The sequence below is a fragment of the Balaenoptera acutorostrata genome, chromosome 13 (genome assembly GCF_949987535.1).
Source record: "Balaenoptera acutorostrata chromosome 13, mBalAcu1.1, whole genome shotgun sequence".
Lineage (NCBI taxonomy): Eukaryota > Metazoa > Chordata > Mammalia > Artiodactyla > Balaenopteridae > Balaenoptera > Balaenoptera acutorostrata.
Genome location: NC_080076.1, coordinates 68529388 through 68541492, shown reverse-complemented (window position 1 = coordinate 68541492; position 12105 = coordinate 68529388). Strand labels below are relative to the sequence as shown.

The 12105-nt window shown below is 48.4% G+C and overlaps 1 protein-coding gene across 4 annotated transcripts in view; it reads right to left on the bottom strand.

Annotated features, from left to right (window-relative positions):
• Positions 1-12105, bottom strand: part of MYO18B (myosin XVIIIB) — a 236605-nt gene that overhangs the window by 91693 nt on the left and 132807 nt on the right. For all 4 annotated transcript variants that reach the window (XM_057525933.1, XM_057525934.1, XM_057525931.1 and 1 more), the window contains 4 exons: positions 11950-12073; positions 10873-11073; positions 7046-7156; positions 2706-2810 (listed from right to left, as the gene is read on the bottom strand). In XM_057525933.1, coding sequence (XP_057381916.1) covers positions 2706-2810; positions 7046-7156; positions 10873-11073; positions 11950-12073 — 541 coding nt within the window. The remainder of the gene's footprint in view (positions 1-2705; positions 2811-7045; positions 7157-10872; positions 11074-11949; positions 12074-12105) is intronic.

Here is a 12105-nt window from a genome sequence, read left to right as displayed (position 1 = left end):
AACGCAGCCAAAAATAAATAAATAAATAAATTAATTAAAAAATAAAATAAAATAAAATCTAGGTGGGTTAAAGGCCTAAAAATGCTCAAAACTTTAGAAATTTTCAGAAATATGGTGAAATATCTTTACGAACTCTGTTAAGGAAAGAAATCTTAAAAGAATCAACCATAACTGATGAATATGACTACGTAAAAAACACTTTTTATTAAGTAAAAAACATTATAAACAAAGTGAAATGATTATCCATAGAGTAGGAGATATTTACAAAATACACAACCAAAAGTGGATTAGCATCTTGGATCAGGATCGTGAATAATGAATAGAACAAAAAGGTGAAGACAAAACACTATAAACAAACAACTCACATAAGAGAAAACCATAATAAACGTGAAAAATGCACAACTTCACTAGTCATGAGGGACAAGCAGTACAACTTAACACTCAGTAACTGGTGAAGATCTTTAAATGTCTGACAGTGCCACGTGTCAGGGGGCGATGTGTGGTAGCAAAGAAAAAACTGCTGGTGACAATGTAAACCGCCACAATCACTTTGATGAACAATCTGGGCAACATCTAATAATTCCAAAATGGTACATTCCTAACAGCCAGCAATTCCTCTTCTAGATTCATACCCTGGAGAATCTCTTTCCCACGTGCACAGGGAGACACGTATAAGAATATGCACTGTAGCTCTGCGTCCTAGAATGGAAACAGCTAAATATCCACCAACAGGAGAGTAGGATTAAAGAAAATGAATACTGTGTAGCAGTTAAAAAAGAACGGACTAGAGCTACATGTATCATCATGAAGGAATCTCAAAAACAGAGTACGGAAGGGCAGTAGAAGTAAAGGCAGAATCACATGTACTGTATACAGTTAAAGTTCAAATATACACACAGGGGAATTAAAGCCTCCAACCTCAGGAGAATGGTCCCCTCTGGGAGTGAAGAACGAAAAGATGGAAGGATAAAGGGATGGGAGATGAGTAACAGAAACCAAGGGGCCACCAACTGTTTTTGAAATGCTTTGCTTCCTTAAAAACATCTGAATCTGATGCGGCAAAATGTTAATTTATGTGAACCCTGTCCTCTTGACGCACAAGCATCAATTACACTGTCTGTTCTACTTTCCCATGTGTTTGGCAAATGTCTTACTAAAACATTTAAACGTATCCAATGCGATGTTATTCAAAGGCTCCAGCTTGGTGACTAACACAAAATTAGCTTCTCGTTCACTTAAAGTTACCTTCTCCTTGCATGTAAAACTTCAAATTTTAGCAATATTTATAAAAACCTTTCTTTACTGGATTAATTCCTTTGTTTTCTTAAACAGACCATGCTGGATAGAAGGCAACCTTCTCCCAACGATTTCCGACTATCATTCCAGAATCAAATCCTGGGGTGTTCTCTCTCGCGCGGATGCCGAAGGGAGAGGAGCCTCAGTGGCTCTGCACTCGGTGGCCCCTGTTTGCTCGGCTGAAAACCCAGAAAACCCAAAGGAAGATCATGTAGTCCTCCCACTGATGTCCTCAGCTTCCGACTCTCGCTCTCACGGCTGGAGGGGTCCCGCTCTAGAACTCACTCATTTACTCAATAAAAAAAAACAAAACATAGTGAGCACCTATTTGTCCGAAGCCTGGCTGCCCTGGATGACCGTTTGGAGGGGACCCACATTGTGAACAAGACGAACGACTGTGGGGAGGTTATTGACAGCAAGGTCGTTACTAATTAAAAGACAATGAACACAAGTTAAGCAGATACATTAAAAAACACTCCTATGATATTTAAAAAGAAATCATGGAAGCCACCAGCATTCCTCTCCAATGTCGGGGTTTCACGGAGGAGCGATTCCCCCCAACTCTGATACCGGGAGCTGGCTCTGGGCGCTGCTGGCTGCTTCCTTCACAGCAGTGGTTCTCTGTAAAGAGGGAGGTTGATTGCGTCCTGGAGGAACATGTGGTAACGTCCGTAGGCACTGCTGGTTGTTACAACTGGGGGAGATGCTTCTGGCATTTCGGAGGTGGAGGCCAGGGATGGTGCTCAACAGCCTACGATGAGACAGCGCCACCTCCCCCAGCACCCCGGCCGGCCGCCCGCCAACAGCAAAGAATGATGCAGCTCAAAACGTCTGCAGCGCTGCAGCTGACAACCCTGGTCTACGGCGACGACGGCAACAACCCCACAAGGCTCTGCTCTCCAGCAGCTCAGAGCCGTTCATTAGATCACGCAAAGCCAAGGAGACAGAAGTGGCCCAGCTAGGGTCTAAAGCGCCATTGGCCTGACTCTGCCTTCAGCAAAAGTCTGTTCTCACGAGGCCAGCTCTGACCACAGCAGCCGTTCACAGTCACCCCATCAAAGCAAAGGCTGTCTATACTCTCACCCCGACAGCGGCTGAAGGCAAGGCGACCTCGTCTGTCACTTGTGGCTGGGCCCACTCTCTTTATTCTCAAGGGTTCTTCCAAGAACCCTGCTGTGTGAAGACTCCCCCCACGGAAGGTGCCCTCTGAAGAGGCAGTGAGTGAGGGCAGAGACAGAATTGGTGGAGAAGAAGGCGCCTGGGAGGAGCAGGTGGAGGCCAGCTGAAAGGTCTACCCTGGGCTGGTCCTAAGACCCCTCCAGCTGGTCTCCCCACGAATCAGCTCTCTAACAGGGCCCCCGGAGGCAGGGGATGCGCTTCCCAAATGTCTGCTGGTGTCTCCCTCTTACCTGATCGCAGAGGGTTCCGATCAAGCCTTCTAAGTCCTGCTTCTCATGGAGGACCATCTGCTTCTCCTCATATTCTTGCTCCAGCTGCATTTCCAGTTGGCGGAGCTGTTGGCACAAAGGGCAGATGCAGGCATAGGATACAAGAACTCTACCCGACAAACCCCACGAGGCAGGGACCCTCTGGAGGATGGGGTGGGGGAGGTGGAGTTCATGGCCCCTCGCCCAGTTCCACAACGGCTCACCTAGCAGTTAGGAGGGGGTGTCTCTGTCAGAGGACTTGGGAGCCTAAAAGCTCAGGAGCCGGACAACTATGGGGAGAGCTGGCCAATTACGGGGAGGCCCCTGCCATTCACTGTGAAGTCCCCGCCCCCAGTTCCCTTCCCATTTCCTAACACGTGTCTCCTTCCTCTGCCATGACCTAGCTTGAATAGTTACAAGTCTTGGCACTCTGACTTTTTAAGAGTCTGCACAACATTGTATCCAGCATAATAAAATGCATTCACCTCGCTTATTAAATACACTGTGATGTAGCAAAAAAAAAAAAAAAAGTTGCATTTGAGATTATTTGGTGTTTGGACTGCACGTTTGTCTCTCCAAAATTCCTAATCCCAATGCAGTATTATTCGTCGATGGGGCCTTTGGGGGATAGTGAGGTTTAGATGAGGTCATGAGGGTGGAGCCCCCATGCTGGGATTAGTGCCCTTATAAGAAGAGACACCAGGGAACTTGCTTCCTCTCTCTCTCCACTGTGTGAGGACACAGTGAGAAGGCAGCCGTCTATCTACAAGCCAGGAGCAGGGCCCTCACCCCACACCAAATCTGCCAGCACCTCAATCTTGGACTTTCCAGCCTCCAGAACTGTGAGAAATATATGTTTGTTGTTTAAGCTCCCCCACCCCACGCCCCCAGTCTACGATATTCTGCTATAGCAGCCCAAACTGACTAAGACCTTTGGCTACGGGCAACTCATTTAGTTTACAATTGGCTCTGATTTCTCAGTAATCACCCAGCAAAGTCAGGCACTCCCTGCTAAAGTGGATGCCCCACTATAACGGTGCTTTGCACATCCTCTTCTGCACCAGACTCTCTCATGTGTGTTGTCTCACCCCTTCCTCCTTTCTCCATCCTGTGCTCTCAATGACCTTCTTTTCACAGACGGGCAAACTGAGTCAGAGAGCGGTCCTGAAGCATAGACTCCTACTTCAACTGCTGCTGAGAACAGTCAGCATTCTGTCTCCTGGCCCCAGCTCTTGTGCCACACAAGACAGCCATCAGCATTCCCACCCAGGTCTCTAACGATTGATTTCCTGCCCTGGTGATAGACAGACTGAGCAGAGCAGTCACTAGATATGCAGTCAATGTTAGTATCTGTCATAGGAGAAAAACACCTTTCTCTGACCTCCCCCTCCCCCTCTATAAATCTGTCCATGGAAAAGCCTCAGGAGGGTCTGGGTCACATCTCCAACTCATCAGGGTCCTGGCTCGGGGCACTCATGATGCTCAGAGGCACTCTTGGAATGCACTAGAAATTGTGCTCCCTTCACCTGAGGGCACATGGGCAGGGACTGGGGGCTTCCATCTCCTGACCCACGGACAGAAAAAAGTACTGATGGATGGTCATTTCAGAAGAAAGCTCATTTCAAAATTTTCTTTTAAGAGTGAGAGACACAAGGCACTCTGCTCACACCTGCTTAAAATGAAGACTGCAAAAGCTGAAACTCGTTTTGAGAAATATACAATAAAAATTATGTATCAAGCAAGGCAAAGTTTTCTGGAGTGTGTTCTGTAGAACATTTCCACATGGTGTTCACACGTATACTGTGTGTGTGTGGGGAAGGGAGGGAAGTCCACGCTAGAATAAGTGTGGGAGAGCCACTGAGTTAACAGGGCCTTCCATGCAGTACTTATCAGAGCCTTTGGTGAGTTCATGTGCAGGGAAGTGCTAAAGGATGCAGCAATGCCCAAGGTTGACTTCTATCAAGTGCTTCCTAAATGGCCTTCCATAGTCCAAACATTTGCAAAATTAAAAAAAAAACTTTTTAAATCTAGTTATTTTGGTTAAGTGATTGGGCTTTGGAGTCAGACAGACCTAAGTTCAAGTCCGAGCTCATTTACTTCCCAGTGAGGTAACCTTGGGGAAGACCCTTCACCTTTGGGACTCTATTTTCCTCATCTGTAGAACCAGGACTATAAACCTTACAGAGTGCTTATGAGAATTAAGTAAACTGACAGACATAAAGAACCCAGCCTGAAACATGGTGCCCACTGGGTATTCAAAGAATCTCATTCATTTCTCCCAAATACGCAATAATGGAAAATAAGCAGAAATTGGCCCCTCAATGATAATTCACAGCAGTTTACAGTTTATAAGGCATCTGCCATTCTTTCATCTTATTCTCACAACAGCGTAGGTAAGGTAGAACATTTTCTCTTATTGCTCCCATTTTGTAGATGAGAAAACTGAGTCTTAGGGAAGTTACAAGACTTACTCAAGGGCACACAGGTCTGGTTGAACCTAAAATCTATGACTCTTCTTTTCCAACTCTGGGGAGTTCTGGGGGGAACGCACTTGGCCCATTGGGATGATCCACGTAAACCCCCAGAAGGGCTGAGCTCTAAAGGGGCCCCAAAAGGAGTATCTGAGGAGCAGGAAGGGCGGCAGATGCAGCAGCACCAACCACTGGGAGTGGAGAGGGGCTCAGTTCTTACTTACTCCCCTCACCCCCCCCCCAGAGCGATGATAGGATGCCGAGGCGACCCCATCTGCCCAGGACCTGCTCACTAGAGTCCCGTCTCCGCCGAGGTCCTGACACCACTGAGGCCTCCTCCAGCCCCGCCCAGGATGATGCTCTTGGGGGGATCTGCAGAGCACCAAGTCCCTGAACCCTTCTTCTCTTGGATGGATTAGTCACACCCAAGAGCAAGGCAACCACCAGGTTTGTTCCCTGGTTCCTCTGGAAGGATCAGCTACCTGAAAATCCACACACACTGGTATTGCTCATAAGTTTCCAACCATCAAGGGTTACATTACAAAGCTCTGTGCAATAGTTCCACATCTGTGATCTCCTTGAATCTTCCCTGTGACCCGGCAGGGGGCCATCATTATCCTATTTTACGGATGAGAGAAGTGAGGCTTATTAGCAAGGTTACATGATTTCTCCAACGCCCCACAGTTGATAGCTGATGGAGCTGGGACTTGATCCAAGCCTCTGTGACTCCAAATAAAGTAGCAACATTGGCTTTTTGTGTGTCTTGTAAACTGGCTCTGAGTGACCAGCGGTGGATACAGAGAATGGAGTGTAGTTTAGTTGGAGTTGAGGGTTTAAAATCACTTTCCCAAAATCACACAGTTGTTAAGTTAGAAGGGCAAAGATTCAAACCAAGAGTCTATGAGTTCCAGCACCCATGCTCTCAGGCCCTGCAGTTTGGAGGTCTCTGTAGAGACTCTGTTTACGGAACTAATAATCAGAGTCAACTTTGGGAAATGCTACTCGTCCCCTTCTTGGAGATTCACAATGTACCCAAGGCTATGAAAGGCCCACAGAAATCCTGCCCAGACAAAACCTGTTAAATGAGGCTTAACCCAAAGCTTCTCAGCAATTCCATTTTAAAGATTCATCTTACACATTCACATCAGTGAATGCATCTGTAAGGAGGTTTGTCTCAGCATTGGCCATAAAAACAGAAAATGTCCAATGACAAGAGAATTAATGAGAGCACACGCCTAAGGTGGAGTACTTTTATAAGACATTAAACATGTAAATTAGATCCGCATTTACTGACATGACAGGAGGCCCAGGACAAACTTCCCAGTGAAAACAGCAGGCTTCAAAGCAGCATGACCCCATTTAGGTAAAATGATATCTCTACAAATATGCACTTGTGGGTACAATGAAAGAGAGAGAGGAAAGAACATTTAAAAATAGTAATAATGATGGTGCCTTGGTGGTAAGATTTCAAGGGTTTACTGACTTCTTATACACTGTTTGAAATGTCTGCAAAGAGCCTGGATAAAATGTAAGAAGTGATGTGCAAGGCAAATAGCCAGAAGGGACTGGTCCCTTTCTTGAAACATATAAATCCTTACCCAAAGCATCAGTCACATGGCACTGTGGGCTCTTGGTAGAAATCTTGGGGTGATTATGCTAGACAGTTTCAGAGGATCGTAGTTAGGACAGGTACGTCTACTCCAGCACCCTTGAAAGCACTGAGGAAGCTAAGGTCTCAGGTGGTTGAAGAGTCCGTCCCCAGGCCCTGGGATTCCCCTCCCTCTAAGGATGAAGCACCCAGACTGACCCTGCCGGGACCCCGGGACACAGCTGTGCTCGTGGCTCACGTACCCGCTTCTGGCAGGACTGGCGGATGTCCTCCATCTCCTCCTCCTTGTCCTCTTGGTCCTTCTGGTGCATCTGCTTCATCCGTTCAATCTCCAGCTCAAACCGCTGGCGGAGCTGGGGGCAGCAAGGACAGCGCGTGAGGGTGACCCACACCGTCCGTGTCGTTCTTAGCATTTCAGCTGCATTTTTCATTTTGGGACTGCATGGATGAGGGTCAAGTTAAGCCCCCCACCCCGCCCCAGGCAGCCAGGGAGGTCAGAAATGGTAGATAAATAGCCCAAATACTGCCTCTATCCCTTCCGTGGTCATAACATAACGTCACTAATCAATCACACTCTTTGCCACCGAGTTTAGATATCATTTTGGATATCCTTCTCAACACTCTCAGAATGAAACAAATTTGTCATCCCTGGAGCAGGCATCAGGGAAGTTCTTCTAGATGGGTGGATAGGTGGGTGAATGGATGGTAGAATAAAAGTTTACTTATGAAGACAGGAAATCCTGGAGAGGGAGATAACTTGCCCAAGATGCTACCTTGACAATTCACTTTGCCTTTGGTTAGTTACCTTGCTCTGTAGAAACAGCCTTCTTAAAATACATTTGTGAGAATGAAATGAGATGACATATAAAGCACTTAGCACAACGCCTGGCACAAAAAGATTACGTTTTCTTTCCCCATTATTTTGAAAACAGAGTAAGGATTGGCCCCTCCCTTCCCGGAAGCCTGACATAACCAAGAACTGTGTTCCCATTAAAGAGGTGAGTCTTTTCAATGAGAGCCTCCAACACCTGCTCAGGGCAGGAAAAGAGCTGCATGTGATGTTTAAGCTGCGCCATCTTACATAAAAGGCTCCAGAACTGGAGGCAGAAGTCATGGGATCCAATTCTAGTTCAAGAATTTACTTTCTTGATTTTCATAATTGAGAGACTGATCCAAGCTCTTGCTTGTCAAGTTTTGTGGCATATTAGAATTACCTGGTGCCTTTTTCTAAAAAAATTTCAATTCCAGGGCTTCACTCTAGACCTACTGGGTCAGAATCTCCAGGATACGGGCCTCAGGAACCTGTACTGTTAAGCTTTCATTGATGTATCCTCTTCAATGCTGTTGGTCATGGAGCAGCGTGGAACCCACCAGTGCAGAGGGTCAGGCTGTAGAAACTACAACGTCCTGACCATTTGCTACTCTGCCCTGGCACCTCACAGCAAGCTTTCATGAGGCTACAATTGCTGCCTCTCTAACATGGACATGCAGTCGAAAAAAGACAACTGTGGTCTTTCCCAACGTTGAAGATATTCTCTACTACATAGGACTGTGGTGAAGAGGAAGAAGAATGGCGTGCATCAGAGTCCCTACTGTAGCTCTCGGCAGAAAGCAGGCTCACTTTAAATGCCAACTTCCTTCCCTGCCTCCTTTAAAATGACAGAGGTTATGGGAAGATAATCCAAAATGAGGAGCATTTAAAGCAAGTAAATGTAATATTTCTTTTTCATTTTTTTCCTAGCCTCTTGGACACTCCTGACATCTGCAATACCATTTATGTCAAGCTTATATGAGTTAACATAAAATTTCCTGGAAAAAGTGCTATGTTGTAATCAATAAATATCTCCTGGATGTCTACAAGAGCCCAGTGCAGTGTGAGATGATGGGTGAAGCTGAAGATGGATGAAAGGGTTGAGTCAGCTTCGCCTCCTGTGTAAGCTGACGGGGGTACTGGGAAGCTGCATTCAGCCTCGGGTCCCTGAGGTCACCGTAGCACATTTCTGCTTCCGAGCACCGAGCGGTCCCCTGGTGACATCTTCAAGAGGTAACACAACTTTCCAAAGTGCTCACTCTATTCTTGACTCTGGGTTGCTATGTGACGCTGTTCCACCCTCTACATCCCAGAACGACCTGCACAGATATACCACCTCCTTCACGAACCTTCACAGATTCACAGCTGGGGTTGGGGGGAGGCTAGGGGGTTGACAAGGCTCCGACTTCACTGTACAGATGAGGAGACTAAAGTCTAGAGAAAACAGGGGGCTCGCCTAACGTCACACAGACCCCATCTGCATGTGACCATCTTGCAGTTCCTTAAATGCCACGTGACTCCCCTGCCTCCAGGTCTTTGCACTGGCTGTTCCCCCTGCCTGGAACTCTCCCCGTCAGCCAACTCAGACTCATCCTTCAGCTTTCAGCTTCAGTAAATGTCACTTCCTCCAGGAAGTCTTCCCTGACTGTTCCAAACCTGCTCCCCAAACCAGATCTGCAAGTTAAACCTTCTCATAACACTCAGCATAACTATAACCTTCGGCAGAGCGGAGACCACATTCGTCTTGTTTACAGCTGTATCCCTAGCATCCACCCTGTGCCTGGCACACAGTAGGTGCTTAATAAATATGGGTTTGACTGAGTGAGTAAAGAAGCTGTTTTCTGAACCACTACAGACTGTCCCTCCACGCCTGCCACATTCATATCTCAATACTCGGCAGACTCCATCCCGATGGAGTGGGGATAAGTGAGAAGCAAGGGCCAGCACCCCAGCCTCCCCCTGACCGCCCCCACTTCACCAGAGCTGCTCAGTTTATTTGCTTTTACGTATTCATGCTGCCTGGTCAGATGTTCTTGAAAAAGGAGTTCCAACCTTAAAACCATTTCAACATAATTACCCCTTATGAAATCCCACATGAGAAATTTCTTTAGAACTAAGCATCAAGAAAAGCCTTGCTTCTCCTCAAAAACCTGGCTTGTTTTTATCTTGGGGATGACAAAAAAGCATGTAACTCACATTTCCTTTTTCTCTCTGGCCACCAGGAATTTTAGAGCTAAACCTATTAAGTGTGTAAGATCGTATGTTCTGCGTGTCTGCTTATTAATTCACCACCCCACCGTTCCTTAGCACCGGTTTTAATTTGTGTTTTTCTGGTTTGGCTTGTTTTATTTATTCTTCTATTTTATTATGCATACATCTTATAAGCTGCCTCAAATTCTTTGTGGAATGAGTTGGGCATATAAACAAACAAGCAGACAAAATATTCATCAGGTGCTTCGTTGAGGGGGCTGGTACAAGAGTATTGGATTCCTGCCTTATTCCCCTCAGTTATTTTGCGTTTTCCAAAGATCAGGGCTCCCATCTCCCTGGAGGCTGTGCACAGCACAGGTATCCGAGGCGCTGTGGAGTCAGATGGTGCAGGCTCCAAATTCCGTCCCTGCCATTTTCTCCCTGTCCCTGAGCCTCAGTTTCCACATCTGTAAAGTGGGGATAATACTAATATCTCAGCATATAAATTTCTTGGGGAGATTGATGAGGTGAGATGTGAGGAGAGCTTAGGGCTGAGTCTGGTACACAGACAGTGCTCAATAAACACCAGATATTGGGTCAACAGTTATTTAATGAGTACCAACTATGCACCGGCCTCATTCCAGGCTCTGGGGATGCCCTGATAAGCAAGATCAACCAAAAAGTCCTCCTGCTTCCCTGAAACTTATATCCTAACGGGGGAGAGGAGCATTGAGCACATTTTTTAAAGCGCTGTGGCACAGGATGGCAGGTGCCATGAAGGAGAACCAAACGGCTAAGGAGTGGCGTGCAGGTGGGGCTGTTTTCAAGAAGGAGATCAGGGCAAGCTTCTCGGAGGAGCTGACACTGACGCCTGCAGGATGGCAGGAGGGGCTACATCATGAAAGGTCTGAATGGCAGACCTAGGGGGGTTGAGGTTCTCTGGGGTACCAGGGAGCCGCAGAAGAATGAGGAGCCGCTGAGTGAGGCGCTTGTGTCGCATTTGGGTAACAACCTTCTGCACTGGAGTCAGCATGCGGCAGGGCATCGCCCTGGACAGGACCTTCCTACCTGCTCCAGCTGCTTGATGGTGTTTTCCTGCTGCTTGTGGATTTTCTCTCGCTCAAGGGCACTGGATTCCAGCTTCCAGAGCCTCTCCTTCAAGGCCGCAATGCAATTCTCGCCCAGAGAGGGTGACCCCAGCAGCTCCTGCTTCTGGGCCTGCAGCATCTCCACCTCCTGCTTCAGCTGCAAGGTTTCTTGCTCCTTTCGCTACAGAGACAAAGTGGGCAGAGATCTGAAGTCACATGACCGTACTCCTGCTCCCCCTGGGACACCTCTACAACCTGCGGGAGGGCGCTTTCCACTGTTCAGTGCACGTCATCTCCACTGCCATCTCCGCCTGGATCTCGCGGCCCCCCGCCGCGCCCCCTGTGGGACGCCAAGGGCCCCGCCCTGGGACAGCTCATACAGGCTGGGGTGGGGAGTTTGTGGGAAGCAGCACCCTTGCCCCTAGAGCTAGACCTCAGAGCACAAACAGGAGGTGTGTGCCCCATTTGAAAGCTGTGTACCTGCCAAGGCTGGGCCTGAGATGCTGGAGCAGGGAAGCAAAGTGGCCAGGAATGACTCTTCCACGTTAGAAGGTCAGCTCCAGGGTGAAAGGAGTCTGGGCTGCATCATGAAGGAGCCGCCCGCCGGGCTAAGAGGCGCAGAGGTCCTCCCAGAGCAACAGGGAGCTGCAGCAGGCCTTGAGGAGCGGCTGAGGGGGTGCCTGTGTCATGTGTTAATCAAATCCCTCTGCACTGGAACCTGCAGGGGACAGGGCACTGCCCCTAGCTGGGTCTACAGCTAACTCATCCTGAGCCAAGCCTCTCCCCGCTCCCAGGTGGGCAGCTCGGAAGTCAGGCAGGTGACCGGAGCAAGATCGTGAGGGACGTGGAGCTAGGGAGGCCTGCTTATCCATCACCTGCCACCCACGGTTTGTTGATTCAGGCGCCCTGGGCTCCGTGACCCCGGCAGGCCAAGGCCGGCCGACCAGGACGGCCACACGCAGAGCTCTTGCCCCACACCATCTGCAGCAGGCGCATGAGGGGTTTCCTGAGACCCAGCAACCAAGAGCCAGGGGGGCGCCGTGCCCCCGCCCCTCACCTTCAGGTGCTGCTGAAGCTTGCCCAGCTCGCACCGGACGCTGGTGTTCTCCTGGGCCACTTTCTCGCGGAGGCCCTTCTCAAACACGGACTCTCCCAGGGCCTGGGCCAGCTGCGTGTCAAACCTGTCAGAGCAGAACGTGGGTCATGGCCCCGA